Raw genomic sequence first — 14,187 nt, forward strand, 5'->3', positions numbered from 1 at the left:
TGGCCAAGGGCCGAGTGGCTGTTAGTGTGGGTGTGTTAGCTTGTTAGCAGCCCCAGCATTGCACAGTGTTTTTGGGTTTTTTGTTTTTGTTTGGTGACACATTTTATCTCAACATATGAGCTGGAAAGGGGGAAGGCAGTCAGTATGAAAATGAACTCTCCCGTCTTTAGCATTAACCCGTAAAAAGACTGGTTTGTGTTTTCACTACAACACTTATTTATTGCCTTTCATTGCCTTGAATAATGAAAGATGGTGAAGCTGGACCTTTATGATTTTCCTTTTACAACCTTTGGGTGGTCGGGGTCGTGTGGCGCCCCCTTCCCGTGGGCTCGTTGGGCTAAGTGGCATCAAGCTTATCTTTTGGACATTCATAGTGTGAAGTTGGTCCATACTCAAATGTTTCCCCCTTTTGTGATTTTTTTTTTTTTTTTTTCTCTCCTCTGTATGATAAAACATTACCAGAACACTATTTAGGACCACTTGATTTATTTTTCCTCACTCCAGTGAAACCTTAAGGTCAATTGTGTAGTGGTGTGTATAAAATGCTGTTTTTTTTCTCTTTATTTTATATGTAAACCAGATGTAAATTATGTATTATACTGAGTGTGCCAACCCCACTCTCTCTAGAGCCAGGCTCTCTCCAAGTGCCAACGCTGTGGTCATTTATCAAAGGGACCACCACCTGAGATGGTCCCCCTTTTTAAATAAAACACACCAGAGACTAAAAGGATCCGTGATTACGTACACACAAAGACTTTATTCTGTATTTAAAATTGAAGATTTAAGAGATAATCTGCTGTTTTCTAAGAAACTGTAATTATAATTGCATGTGCTGTTTATTTTGTGTTGGAAGTGAGGGCTTGGATGTTTTCACTGAAGCAGAGCCCTTCATGAAGGGGTTTCAATCAGTTGGTTATTATCAATTTATTGATTTACATAACTCTTGCCATATTTTTTTATGTGTTTCATGTATTTGTTTCAACCACTGTTGCCTGATCCTCATTCAAACATGAACATGACTTATGATCATTGCCGCCTTCTAAGAGAGAAACATAATGACAAGGTATCTGTTTTAAATTGAAATAAATTTGTTCCTATACTTGCTGATGGTGTGTTGTGTGGGTTTCATGACTTAGTATTTGGGACATTTTATAATGTCCAGTACAGCACCCAGCTTGGGCCATGAAGATCCAGCATCTGAAGGCTTAAAGTATCAGGAGAAATATCAGTGCTGTTTTATATCTAATTGAACAAAAGGGTTATTCTGATCGGACTAACGATGAAGTCAAAGCTGGGTTAGGCAGTATTTATTATCTTTAAGAGAACTCCTGAACCTCCTCTGGGCTCTTTATATTTATTACATTTTTGGGGGCCATTTTAGGCTTTATTAGCCAAGACTGTGGAGAGTAGGTTGCAACGTGAGAGGGTGAGCGGCATGCAGGAGATGTGGAGCCTGCGCAGGATTATAGGCATGTGGGTCTCCTGCTCGGTGACTTTGGCCACTCACAGGTAGTTTTTAGGGACTGCACATCCCTGAAAGAATCCACGTCTCTCAGCTCTGTGGATGTTCAACCTGACTACCTGGAGGATCCCTGTAAGAAAAGTCACTATCCCAATGTTGTGTAATATTTTCCCCATAACGTATAAATGTGTTATAGCGCTTGGTTTATCGTGACAGCAGAGTGGCTTTGTCACTTGTTACTAATAGTTCAGCATTCTCCCAACAGTGGCGGCAGAGTTAAATCATTCAGTGTCATGTTACATAGTAAACCATGTCATGACCTTAGTAGTCTACATATTTCCAAAGAAAGCTGCCCCTCCATTCTTAGAAACCATACAATATAAATTATAATGGTATCTGGATGACAAGTGGATGTATTTATATTTGACTCAAAAAGCACAAACCTATATCCTCATTCCAGCAATTGTAAGAGTAGTTAATATCAAATATGAATTATAATATTTAGTATATTCAGTATTTACTCTAGTAAGTAGTGAAAAAAAAACAAACACATTATTTAATGGCATACTAACAATAAAAAAGCTGAGTTTTAGTCATTTAATGGCTTATCTTTTACTTACTTTAGTGTAGCCTGACCATGGGTAATGTCTTTGTCAGTAAAAAAAACTGTAAAACTAACAAAAATAAATTTAATAGTCCAAAAAAACCTCTTCCTTTGCAATTTCAACATTATCCAGTCAGCCAGATTGGACCCTTTGGTGGCCAGTTCTGGCCCCCAGGCCCCATGTTTGACACCCTTGATCTAGAGTCACACTTTGACTTATCCATTGAACTAAATGAATGCTTTGTGATATCTGCCTTTGATTCTTTGAGCTCTGTTTTTATTCTATATAAATATAAGGATTTTTTTTTAAAGCATGTACCACCAATCTGTAGCTGACCAAAGGCCCTGACATTACATTAAGCTCTCCTCCACGGTCAGCATCTTTTTCCAGGACAAAGTCCAAATATGTACAACTTCCAATTAAAGGGCTGCTAAAATCAAACCATATCCACATCAGGAGGAACCCTGCAGGGTCAATGCTGTGTCATGTGGAAGAGGACCATTTCCTCTAGATCCAACAAGTGCCTTCAGGCACATCTGGGATGACTGATCCAAGCAGTTTTGTTTTATTACACATTCATAATGGCACAATTTTTAGTATAGTACAACAACATATATTAAAAATTTCCAGGAATGAAATGACACCACTGTGATGTAATGAAACATGAAACTGAGCACAAATCCCTGGAAGAACATTTATCTAGGAAGGCTGAACAAGGACTGCAGTTTCAGTAATTCGTAATTCAGTAATTTCACTTTGTGTAGAGTTTGGCACCCCCAAGTGGTCAGCTGTTTCTTTGAGACACAATAATCACTTACAACACAGTGACTTGATCAAAGGAAAAATACTTTTATGGATGCTTTTATGGAAGCTGCACATCCATAAAATGAAAAGACTTAAAAGAGACAAGTTGAAAAAGGGTGTAAAGGGAGGGTTAAAAGTTGTGAATGTGTAAATGCATGGAGCCTTAACCCTGAACTGAATCAAACAATTCATTAGATTCCTTGGTATTATCTAGCACATATTCACTTATATATTGCAATAACATGGTCAGTATAAAAATTTTATGAAATGCGATTAATGCTTTTTAAAATATCAACATCTTTAGCTATTTTCCATATTTTTATGCTTTGCTAGGAAACTGGGAAATAGGTGCAGCCATTTATTCAAATGTGCAAACATATGTAGACATATAGTATATAAAAGCAGAGTTTGTATAATTCTAGTGAGCTTGAAAGTCAATATTTGGTATGAATACCTTTATTCTTCAACACACTTTGTGATTCGCAAAATGTGCCATCTTGTGTTTTTGTGACAGGTTGCTACGATCCAATCCAAATGTATTTATAAAGCACATTTAAAACAACAACGCTGACCAAAGTGCTGGACATAAAACAAAGGATAACTCAGAAAGCCTGGAGAACCGTTGCAGAAGACCACTTAAAAAATTAAAACAAATTCTGACTCCAAAAGCAAAATATAAGACTTTCCACAGTACTGTACATTTTGAAGATGACAGCTACTTTGCAATTCTTCAGTTTACCAAGCAGGTTTATTAAAAAAAACAACAACAACAAAAACTTTTGACCCAAACACAGTGAAACCAACTTTTAGGAAGCCTGGTTGATAACCCATCCCAGGGTGTGAAACCCTTGCCTTGCGGCCCCAGCCCCCTCCATCTCTGGCCCCGGCTGCAGCGGTGAGCCGGTCAGTTCAGCTGTGTGTCACACGGGGCGCCCGCTCCTCCGCGGCTCGGTTTGTTTTCCGCGTGATGCTGCTCTTCTCTTCAAAGCAGAGGAAAGTCAGAGGCTCATGTGTCAACATCCAGGGTTTCCCCGGGGAGACGTAGCATTAGCGCTATTCCAAAAACACAAAACAAAACGAAAACAAAACCCCCTGATGTTGCTTTGAAGAGTCTTTTATTTTTGTTAGCTTATTCATCCTCGAAAGCAGCAGGTTTCTTTTTAAAAAATTTTTGACTTCAAAGACCAGAAGACGACCTCCGGCTCCTGCTGCTTTGACGTTAGCTAACGTTATTTTAAAGGATGACAGAGTACAAAGTGCGAATAGCGTCTCCAATCATTTAATAACATCTGGGGGACACGTTAGCTTAGCCAGCTAGCCTGGTAGTTCGATTAGACCGAGGAAACGCGGCGAAACACACTGCTGACATGATGTTTCCTCAATCGAGGCACTCGGTAAGTTGTCTGGTTGAACTTCTCCCGGGTGGAAACTGAGCAAGCTGAGCTAACGCTAGCTAGCACCGGACAGCTGATACATGGCGCTGCTTCCTGCAGGTAGCTGTCAGCATCTCATCGTTACAGTGCAGACACTCCGGCAGCTTAGCTCTTTACCTGGAAGAAGAGGCGAGCTGTAAAGCCCATTTATGTGCAGGCACAGTCCGACGCTAGCTAGCTTTACGTAAAACAGCTAATTTAATGTCGGTTAGGTCAGTGAGAGAAAGTTGGTTGTGCAGTATTTCGGCGGTTTTAACACCCCTTTTTGTTGCTGGCAACAAAGCACTGCACACATGTAAGCTTGCATTTATTTTAAACAAGATATTTTCGATACCTTGTTAAAAAAATGCTTATAAATATTGCAAAAATAGGGCTGGATTTCACTGAACATTTGTCAACTATTGTAGGATTTTGTCAATAAGTGACTTTTAACGAAAAGGGTAAATTTAAAACATAATGGCGCAAGTAAGTACCCTTAATGTAAAACTATTACACAGACAATGTAAATAATTAGTCAGTCAAGAAAATCACCCTTTAATCACCTGTTTAAGGTCTTAAAAGAAGCACCTCTAAAAACATGACCACAATAATGGATTAATTGTTCACCAGTCAGTATTAATACTAAGTAACATATAAGTGCATAAAGGTCAAAGTGTCATTATTTGCAAATCCTGTTTATTTTCTAGATTAAGTGGCACATTACTTTTTGTGTACAGTGTCAGTCTTGTACAAATAATGCCCCGCCTGACTCCCTTCAGGATCAGCTGACTTTTTACTTTATTCAAGTTTAATGATGCCATGCAACATTTTACCTTTATACTATGAATATTTTTTAATTATAACCCCTTGAAGTACATAGGAATTTTAAGTTACTTTTTTTTGGGCAATTTTGAGCCCTCACAACTTCTAAAAAAAGCAGGAGATGCCTACATGAACTCTTAAGGTTTGAAAAGCTGTTTAAAAGCTGCAACCAAGTCAATTTTACAAAGTACAACCATTGTCCAAATGAGCAACATAACTGTGGCAACACCAGGAATACTTACAAGTTATCACTGTATGTGGCCACCCCCTACGATAATGTGCTGTACTTTGCAGTATTTCTAGATATGAAAAGAAAAGGAAGATATCCATCTAGACTTTCTGTCACATTCATTGTCCTGGTCCTGTAGAAATGACAAGTATTTGATACAAAAATCACCAGTCATCACTGTTGTGATCACTATCGGGTGAAAGAAGCAAGACAACAATACAGACTAGCAGATAAAGAACTTTCTCAGACAAGCACTGATGGCTCCACATTTCTGACTGTATTAAATTATTAGGCAGTTATTTTGAAACAGAATGAATTATGGGTAGCCTAGCCTGGTATTAAAATGTGGGTGAAAAGTAGACCTTTCATACGCTATAATATGTTTTGGCCAGCCACCTATACCACATGGTGATATGACCCTTGAAAGTTGAGTCAACATGCATTTTTCAGAAAACAGTTGATTTAGTTAATGATTTCAAACTATATGATTTGAAATATGCCTACATTCACTGGCCCCAGTTTATCATATTTGAATATGCTTTTAGTTTATTCACTTGTGATAAGATGGATACTCTTGGGACAAACCTTTTGTGTGTAGAAACATCGTGATAAACTTTTTTTTTTCCTACAAATTTCTGAAATTTATTGACCAGATGATTGAGTGGCAGATTAATATTTGAGGAAAATAATCATCGGTTCTTGCACTAGTATGTTTATCATGAAGTAAGCATTTATGACCAGCTTATGGCATGCAAACTGCATTAAGCAAGAAATGCTTACAGCAGAAAATGACCACAGATGTGAAGTAAGAAACTTGGCATCCAACCACATATAAGGTTGTGTGCCAAGTTTGTTTAAAAGAAAAAAAAAAAAAAAGAGAACATTGTTCTTTTTGGTTGGCATTGTTGGTTAGTTTCAACGTGTGACTGCTGTTCCTGTTTCTAAGAGGAGACCGTATCAGGTATCGTTCCTCTCTGAACATGACAGTGGAACCACTTAAATGCTGTGCCACTGTTTTACCGCTCCAGGCCCGCTGATGAAACACAGAGCAATTCTAGTGATTTCTTTAACCACACATTCATTGCATCCTTTTGGAGCTTTTCCACCACTTTAATTGTTGATTAATTTGTCAGTTAAATAAAACAGAGCACTGCTGTTGATTTTGACATTTCAAACGCAGGAAAAAGAAGAATTAATGGAGAAATTTCTGTGGCTCAATCAGTGAACTGACTAATTGTTTCATGGTTATCTACTTGTAACAAGCAATTATCTTCTGTTACAGATTGCGCTAATGCTAATCATTTCATTACTGCTGCATGGTACACAGCCAGACTTTTCTGAAGTCACAGCAGTTGTTTTGAATTTTTTCTTGACCAAATGACTTCAGACTCTCTCAGTTTTCCTCTAATTTAAAGCAGGATCTTGCCAGTTTCTGCACTTCATTTTTTGCACAGTTGAAACTGCTTGCATTCATGTGGCTGCAGAGTTCTGACCTCTGTTTAACCGGGTGCATCGGTCTTCTCTCTTCAATCCCATAATCCAGCTGGAAACCTCTTGCCCTTGTGCCACTTATTTAGAGAGTAATGAGGTTTAGGGAACCAGATAAACCCTGGATTACAGCTTTGGACTGATGGTTTAAGTGTAGTCTATACATAACCGGACTGCTAATGCAGCCTCTAAATATGTCTTGCATATGATCAGCGTGGACACACTTCTGTAAACACATTTCCTCAATCAACACATTTGTAGCCCTGAAACAGCCACAGTGGTGTTTCTGTGCTGACAGATGTTTCATATCCGTACCTTTAAGACAGCTGTGGCCGTCCGTAGAGCTCTGGTTGAGAGTTGTGTACTGTTAATCAAACATGCAGCTGCTTTCTTTATCTAATTTTTATGATGTACACACAGACATGAGGCACAGTTTAGCCTGAGCTTTATTTTGGCTATCCTCTTAAAGGGTTAATCTCTAAGGTCAAAATGCTGCTTCTAAACAAACCCAAACAAACCTTCATTAAAACATGCTCGGCAGCAGGGCGCTCTCATGTGTTCGTGTAAAGGATGATAGTATCTCTTTTCTTACTGGAATGGTGGTGGAAGGGGTGTGCAGACTTAAGGATTTGGATCTGGAGCAGAATAAAGTGGGCAAAATTCTGAGTCGCAGGTTCTAATCAGAAAATAAACCAACTATCTTGTTGTGTTTCTTAGGCGTCCTCTCAGTCCAGCCAACCTCTCAAGTTCACCACTTCTGATTCCTGTGACCGTATCAAGGATGAGTTCCAGTTCCTCCAAGCACAATACCACAGGTACGCATTTAATACATCCATACACACCTAATTTTTAATATCTAAACTAAGTTGCACACTTTCTTCCTGCAGTTTTTAATTATTATTGTCTTATGTGAAATGGCTATATTTAAGGCAGATAATTATTCTGAAATGCGTCTCATATTGAGCAGGACAATGAGCTGATGTTCTGCCTTTGGCTACACTTTGATTTTTTTTACAACCTGCAGTTTCTGCATTTTTAATTTATCTGGTCGGAAGAATGATTAACTTATTTCACAGCAAAGCATCCCTCCCCTCCCTTCTCACTTCCTGTAGTATCGGTCAGGTTTTAGTGAAACTTCATCCAAACTGTCCTCAAGGTCATTTTTGTCATTTTACAGGCACATTTCCGTTTTCACAAGATCAGCTGCTCCTCCTAGATCATGGTGAAACATGATTAATTAGTCCTGGATATGACTGACCAATGTTCATTTTATTTACTCATATTATTGTAAGGATAATTCAACATAGTTTCATATGACAGGATAAACTGTATACCCTCTCATTTCGCTGGGAGGTAGATGAGAGGATCGATATAATTCTCATGTCTGTATTCTAAATATGAAGCTTAAGCCAGCAGGCAGTCAGCTTAGCTCAGAGTAAACAAGATGAGCTGTGGAATTAGTATAATTCCCCCAAAGTCCAATTATTCCCTAACAGAATGAATGCATACATTTGCTTTCAAGCTGCCATTTATTGTCTTATGTTTCTATTCTTCTTATCCAGTTTGAAGCTGGAGTGTGATAAGCTGGCTTCTGAAAAGTCAGAGATGCAGCGTCACTATATCATGGTAGGTGTGGCATCAATTGGAGTCTCATTGTATTGCAATGTCTGCATAGAACCCAAGTTTACTCACCACATGATGGGGCTCAGATAGATACTTGACAAAAATACCTACATTTCTCAAAACGTAATCCACACGCAGTATGAAATATATACATGGAAGACAGGGTAATCTAATTCCAAAGGATTTGTAGTGTGTCTGTGTCTGTAGGTATATGCAAATACAGAATGTTGACCTTTAAGTTGATTATAATTCTTTTATTTGTCACCCTCTGTGTACTGTAGTACTATGAAATGTCTTACGGGCTGAACATTGAAATGCACAAACAGGTAATTATTGTCTCCACTTATCCACTCTTCTAGTAGCCCAGGGTTCTTATTGTGCTGGTCTGACCTTTTTACTTTTCCTTGGTCTTTTGTAGGCTGAAATAGTGAAGAGACTAAATGGGATCTGTGCTCAGGTGCTGCCTTATCTGTCACAGGAGGTAAGGATTCTCCTTTTACTTGAAATCCACACTACCTGGCAACTTTATTGGGTACACATTGCTAGTACCAGATTGGACCCGCTTTTGCCTTCAGAACAAGCCAGAGAAAATCCACTGACTGAATATTTTCTCTTTTTCAGACCTTTCTCTGTAAACCCTAGCAATGGCTGTGTGGGAAAATCCCAGTAAATCAGCAGTTTCAGAAATACTCAGACTAGCCTGTTTGGTACCAACAACCATGCCACATTCAAAGTCACTTAAATCACCTTTTTCCTCATTTTGATGCTCAGTTTGAACTTTAATAGGTTATCTTGACAATGTGTAAATGCATTGAGTTGCTGCCATGTGATTGGTGGATTAGATTTATGTGTTAGCAAGCAGTTGAACAGGTGTACCTAACAAAGTGGCCAGTGAGTGTATGTTCTGATAGACTTTATTATTAGTTATCTCTGGGAAAGTTTTTACAGGTTTATTTTTCCAACTTTTTATTTTTAAATGGAAAGTCTGAAGTGGTTGACTGTTTTTGTCCAAGCTCATCAACTTCTCTTGGGCAAAGTTGCGTATGAATTGTGATCTTTGTTTTAGCATCAACAACAAGTCATGGGCGCCATAGAAAGAGCCAAGCAGGTCACACCTCCTGAGATGAACTCCATCATACGGGTGAGTTAGTGATTTGGAATTTCCTCCAGATGTTGCTTCATTGTTTGTTGGTTAAGTTAATTTGACTGCAGTTCCATCCAGTGTGGCTCTCATAAATGACATTAAGTGTATTTGTGAATACTTATTTTTAATTGTTCAGATTCTATTGGATATTGACTCTCTGCACAACCTTTAGCACGTCATTTTTTTTTGGTCATTATGTCACTACTGTTTCACAGTATTTATAGCAGAAGAATAAATGGTATGGTATGTTTGCTTTCTGCTAATTTGCAGGAAATTAGATATGAAACACATATAAAATGCCATGTTGGGTTTCTTTAAAAATAATGAAAGCACAGTTACAAAGCATTTAGAGGAAGAAAGTCAAACAGATAACCACTGTGCTGTGTATTTGGAATTTATGCTGCAAGTGTCCATTGTCATAATTCATCCCATATAGAGTAGTTCCATCCACCCATATCCTGCGAGGTTAGCTCATATTTCTTAATTCATACAAATGTAGTACTTGTAATATCTAATCCGTGTGTTGTGTTTGCAGCAACAGCTTCAGGTGCAACACCTGTCCCAGCTTCAGGGCCTGGCGTTGCCCATAACCCCGCTTCCCCTGGGCCTCACTCCACCCACTCTGCCCGCCGTCTCCTCTAGCTCCGGGCTGCTGTCCCTCTCCTCCATCCTGGCCAACTACTCCCACGGCCAGCCCCCGGTGGCGAAAGAGGACAAGGCCAGAGATGCCGCAGAGAGAGCGCCTAGAGGAGACGATGGAGACAAGTCAGACTAGTGCAGACGCAGAGAGGAGGTTTGGAGGGGGATAGTATGGGGTGTTATAAGTGTCCAAAAAAACAAAAAAACAAAAAAAATAAGAAAGGGTAAACCATAACTGTAAATGGAGACTGATGTAAGTCTAGGGGCCTGTCTGCTGAGTGTCAGTGTAGAAGAGTAATTGCAAGGATGATTAAGTGCTGAAGATGAAACTCCTGAATGGCTGAGAGTAAATGTTCTTATTTAGTAGTAATAGACTCGGTTCAGGCTTCTAGACTTTAAATAGATGCTTTTTTTAGTGCAAGCCACCGTTGTTAGGCTTTACCAAGATAAATGTTTTCCCATTTGGAGAGAGAGCTGAGAAGGAAACTCAATAGCAGTACCCCAGTAGATAACTATCAGATTTATTTTTTCTTCCTCCTTTTTGTTATCAGATCTGTATTCAGTGCTTATTTCCATGTCCTCTCGAGTTCTTCTGATTTAGTCTCACTGCAGTTTGCCGGTCATAATAAGGAGTTTTAACATCTTTTAACATCTTTTTCTAAGATAAAACAAAAGGTTGACTGGAGCAGTTTTGTCAATAATTCCATTAATATACACTTTTAAGTGTAATGTTCTTCACCATTACCAACCACTGGATGCATTACCACAGCTGTGTACCTCAGTCCCCCATAAATCACAGGATTTTATTTCATAAAGATCTATAGTTATTACAAATAGTAAGATAGCCAGCTTGGAAGTTAATTTGTGTTAAGTAGGCCTTGCTGCTGCTGCTGCTGCTGCTGCTGCTGCTGTTGCTGCTGCTGCTGCTGCTATGAGCTCCACATGGGATGTGGACCATTGACATGGGATCATGGACCCTGTGTCTTTAAATGATAAGACTAGATGCTCTGGAAAAAAAAAATCTTGTTGTTTTTGTAAAGTAAGGCAGGTTATTATAAACCCTTAAAGATGTCTGTGTGCCTAAGTGAATGTGATTGGAAAGAAGAAAATACTTTAACTTTATTTTTAAGCACCTTTTGTGTTTTCCTTCATGCCCTCCTTTGTTCCTGCCCTGCAGTTCCACAAAATTGATCCCATAAGAGGATCTTAATGTTAAACAGGGTGGTGGTTGTGACATACAGACAAGTTAACAGTTTCAGCTAAGATTGTGTTAAGCACCTATCTTTTTGTCTGTGACTACACAAACCTGATATTCTCAGCATTTTCAAACATGAGCTGTATTCACACCATGTACACTGTGTTCATTATGCGCTATACTGTACAGTCTGGGTACTATAATTTTCTTGTAGTTAATATACAAGAAATTAAATGAATTACTTATTTTTGTCACATCATGTAGATGTTGGTATGACCCCCCCCCCCCCCCAAAAAAAAAACCCAAAACAAAACAAAACAAACAAGCAAAAAAAACCTGTGATCAGCTCCAACAAAAAAGATCCCAACAATTTTCTTTGAATCCTGATGAACGTGAGTAATGAGCTCAGCAATAATTCCTTTAATTGTTATTATTATTAATATAATTTATGTAATATAGCTTTGCCACCTTTAGGAGGTTAAACATAAGGATGTTATAGTTAAATTAAACATTTGGCTCATTTATTAATATATATTATCAAGATATCAAAATGCTATTATTGAAAAAAGTGTAATTAAAATGAATTGGACCTGCAGTGTTTAACAGCAGCAGTTCAGCTGTAACATAATCCCTTGACCATTTCATTAGGTACAACTGTTCATTAATGCAAATATCTATTTATCCAATCGCATCGCAGCAACTCAGTTCACCCGCTGAAGTTCAGACTGAGCATCAGAATGGGAAAGGAAGGGGACTTTGAATGTGGCATGCTTGTTGGTGTCAGATGGGCTGGACTGGGTATTTCTGAAACATGGGGGTCCAACCCAGCAAAGTGTATCTAATAAAGTGGCTAGTGAGTGTATGCGATGTAGCTTCCAATTACTACACATTGTAGATGCAGTACATGAATATTGAGAATATCAGGCAACATTCTTTGGTAGTTTAACCATATTGCCCAGCTCCATTTGAGTGTACTGAACTTTCTTTTAGGCTAAAGTGATTCAGTATTAAACGATAACAGTAAAATGAATCATCAGGAAGTTTAGTAGGTTACCTAAGTCAAAAAGCTAAGGTAGGTCCAGGCTACACCCACAAACTCAAAACCTGCAAGATGAGTAGTGTAGGTTCAGGCCTGCAGGTTTAACTGTTATGTGTTCACATTGGAGAAGTGAAAAAAATTAAGTGCACTCAAAGCAAGCGCATTGGATTTTATTTTGTTATATTTGAAATGGAGCAGCTGCTCACAGCAGAAAATGTTTTCAGCTTTAATCGTTAATAATGTCGAAGCGACTCGGGTGACATCTCAGAAAAAAAGAAATGACCCACATCCAGTAGGGTGTGTGTGTGTGTGTGTGTGTGTGTTGCTTAATTTCATATTTTATGAGGTCTCGCATATTAAAACTGTATGCATAATTCTTGCAGTTAGTATGTGGTATGAAACTAGTGAACAGCTCACGTTTATGGCTGAGAAATGTTCATTGTTTAGGCAGCAGAGGGCAGCAGTGCTCTTCCAGTGTTCATTATGGTAATTCAACAGGTTTATAAAAAGCATCTAAAGAGGTCCAGTCACATTTTTGCTTTCCTCTCTTTTCATTTTTATGATTGTAAGCTGAGCACAGGTACACTGCAGGTGTCCGCTGTCCCTCCACTGTAATGTGAGTGCTTTCCAGAGCTTTGATAACCCACCTGTCATGTCCGAGCATAACCCTTTCCTCTCTATTTTCATTTGAAAAGCACTTAAGTTGTGGCTCACTGTTCCTTTTTTTTTTCTTCTTCCTGTCTGTGCAAGTGTTGAGGAGCTAGAGTATCTCCCTCCCTGGAGATTTGACTTCAACATATTGAGTGCGAGAACAGATCATTTAATCATTTGCACCCTTTATACTGACGTCAGTCTCTGTAGAAAACCTCCCTTGGCAAAACTCAGACATGTGAATGGTATGTGTGTTTGTTTTGCTGTGAAGGGCCAATTTGTATACATATGAATATATCAATATACATATTTTTTAAAGCATTTTTGTATGTTTCAAAGCTGCTTTTTAATGTGTGTGTATCATGGAGGACTTTGTTGTTGTACGCGTGCATTACAAGCCTACACTAAGAGAGGCACAATGTTGTATATCCTGTCGTTTTTTTTTTTTTTTCCTGTTTTCTCTTCCATTCATTCTCTCTCAGTAGGCTGTAACACTTAATTGTTTTCTAGATTTGTAAATGTTTTATCCTTTTTTTGTGCAAATGAAAAATGGTTAAATGTATGTACAAAACAGTCTCATTTTAAAATACCTGGGACAAAAAAAAAAAGTAAACAAGCAACTGTGTACTCTGAGAATGAAATCAACCTTTTAGCAGTAAGGAAGCGTCTCTGGTGCCTTACAAATAAAAGATGTGATTGAGAGTGATCATTTGCCTTCTGCTGTTAATGCACATGGGAGGGAAAAAATGAAATTTGAAAGTAACACTGAAGGGCATCAAAATCAGTATCACACTGATAAATATTGGAAGTCTGTGCTGAAATGAAACATTTGTGTTTTGCTTGATGATAAACTCCTCTGCAGCTTGATGAAATAGTTGAGGCATGAGGTTTGGTACTCCCAGTCCACTGAGATACTAAGATTAATGTTTTGAGGAGTGAATCGACTAAAAATTCCTTTTTGGATTAGTAACATCTTACAGGATGAGCCAGGGTATAACTGTGACCTTGCTAGATTAAAGCTGCTCTGTTCAGTATTTCTCATATGAAAAGTTGTTGAGATGGTTCAGTGACGTT

General features: G+C 38.5%; 1 protein-coding gene across 1 annotated transcript; it reads left to right on the forward strand.

The window, feature by feature from the left end:
• The first annotated feature begins 3,848 nt into the window (after positions 1–3,848).
• Positions 3,849–13,859, forward strand: LOC115772215 (TLE family member 5-like). The gene is made up of 7 exons (XM_030718255.1): positions 3,849–4,265; positions 7,540–7,637; positions 8,385–8,448; positions 8,727–8,771; positions 8,864–8,926; positions 9,512–9,586; positions 10,125–13,859. The coding sequence occupies exons 1-7, from the start codon at positions 4,239–4,241 to the stop codon at positions 10,362–10,364; spliced, it is 612 nt and encodes a 203-aa protein (XP_030574115.1). The 5' UTR covers positions 3,849–4,238; the 3' UTR covers positions 10,365–13,859.
• Positions 13,860–14,187: the final 328 nt, after the last annotated feature.

Source organism: Archocentrus centrarchus, chromosome 22, assembly GCF_007364275.1.
Source record: "Archocentrus centrarchus isolate MPI-CPG fArcCen1 chromosome 22, fArcCen1, whole genome shotgun sequence".
Taxonomy (NCBI): domain Eukaryota; kingdom Metazoa; phylum Chordata; class Actinopteri; order Cichliformes; family Cichlidae; genus Archocentrus; species Archocentrus centrarchus.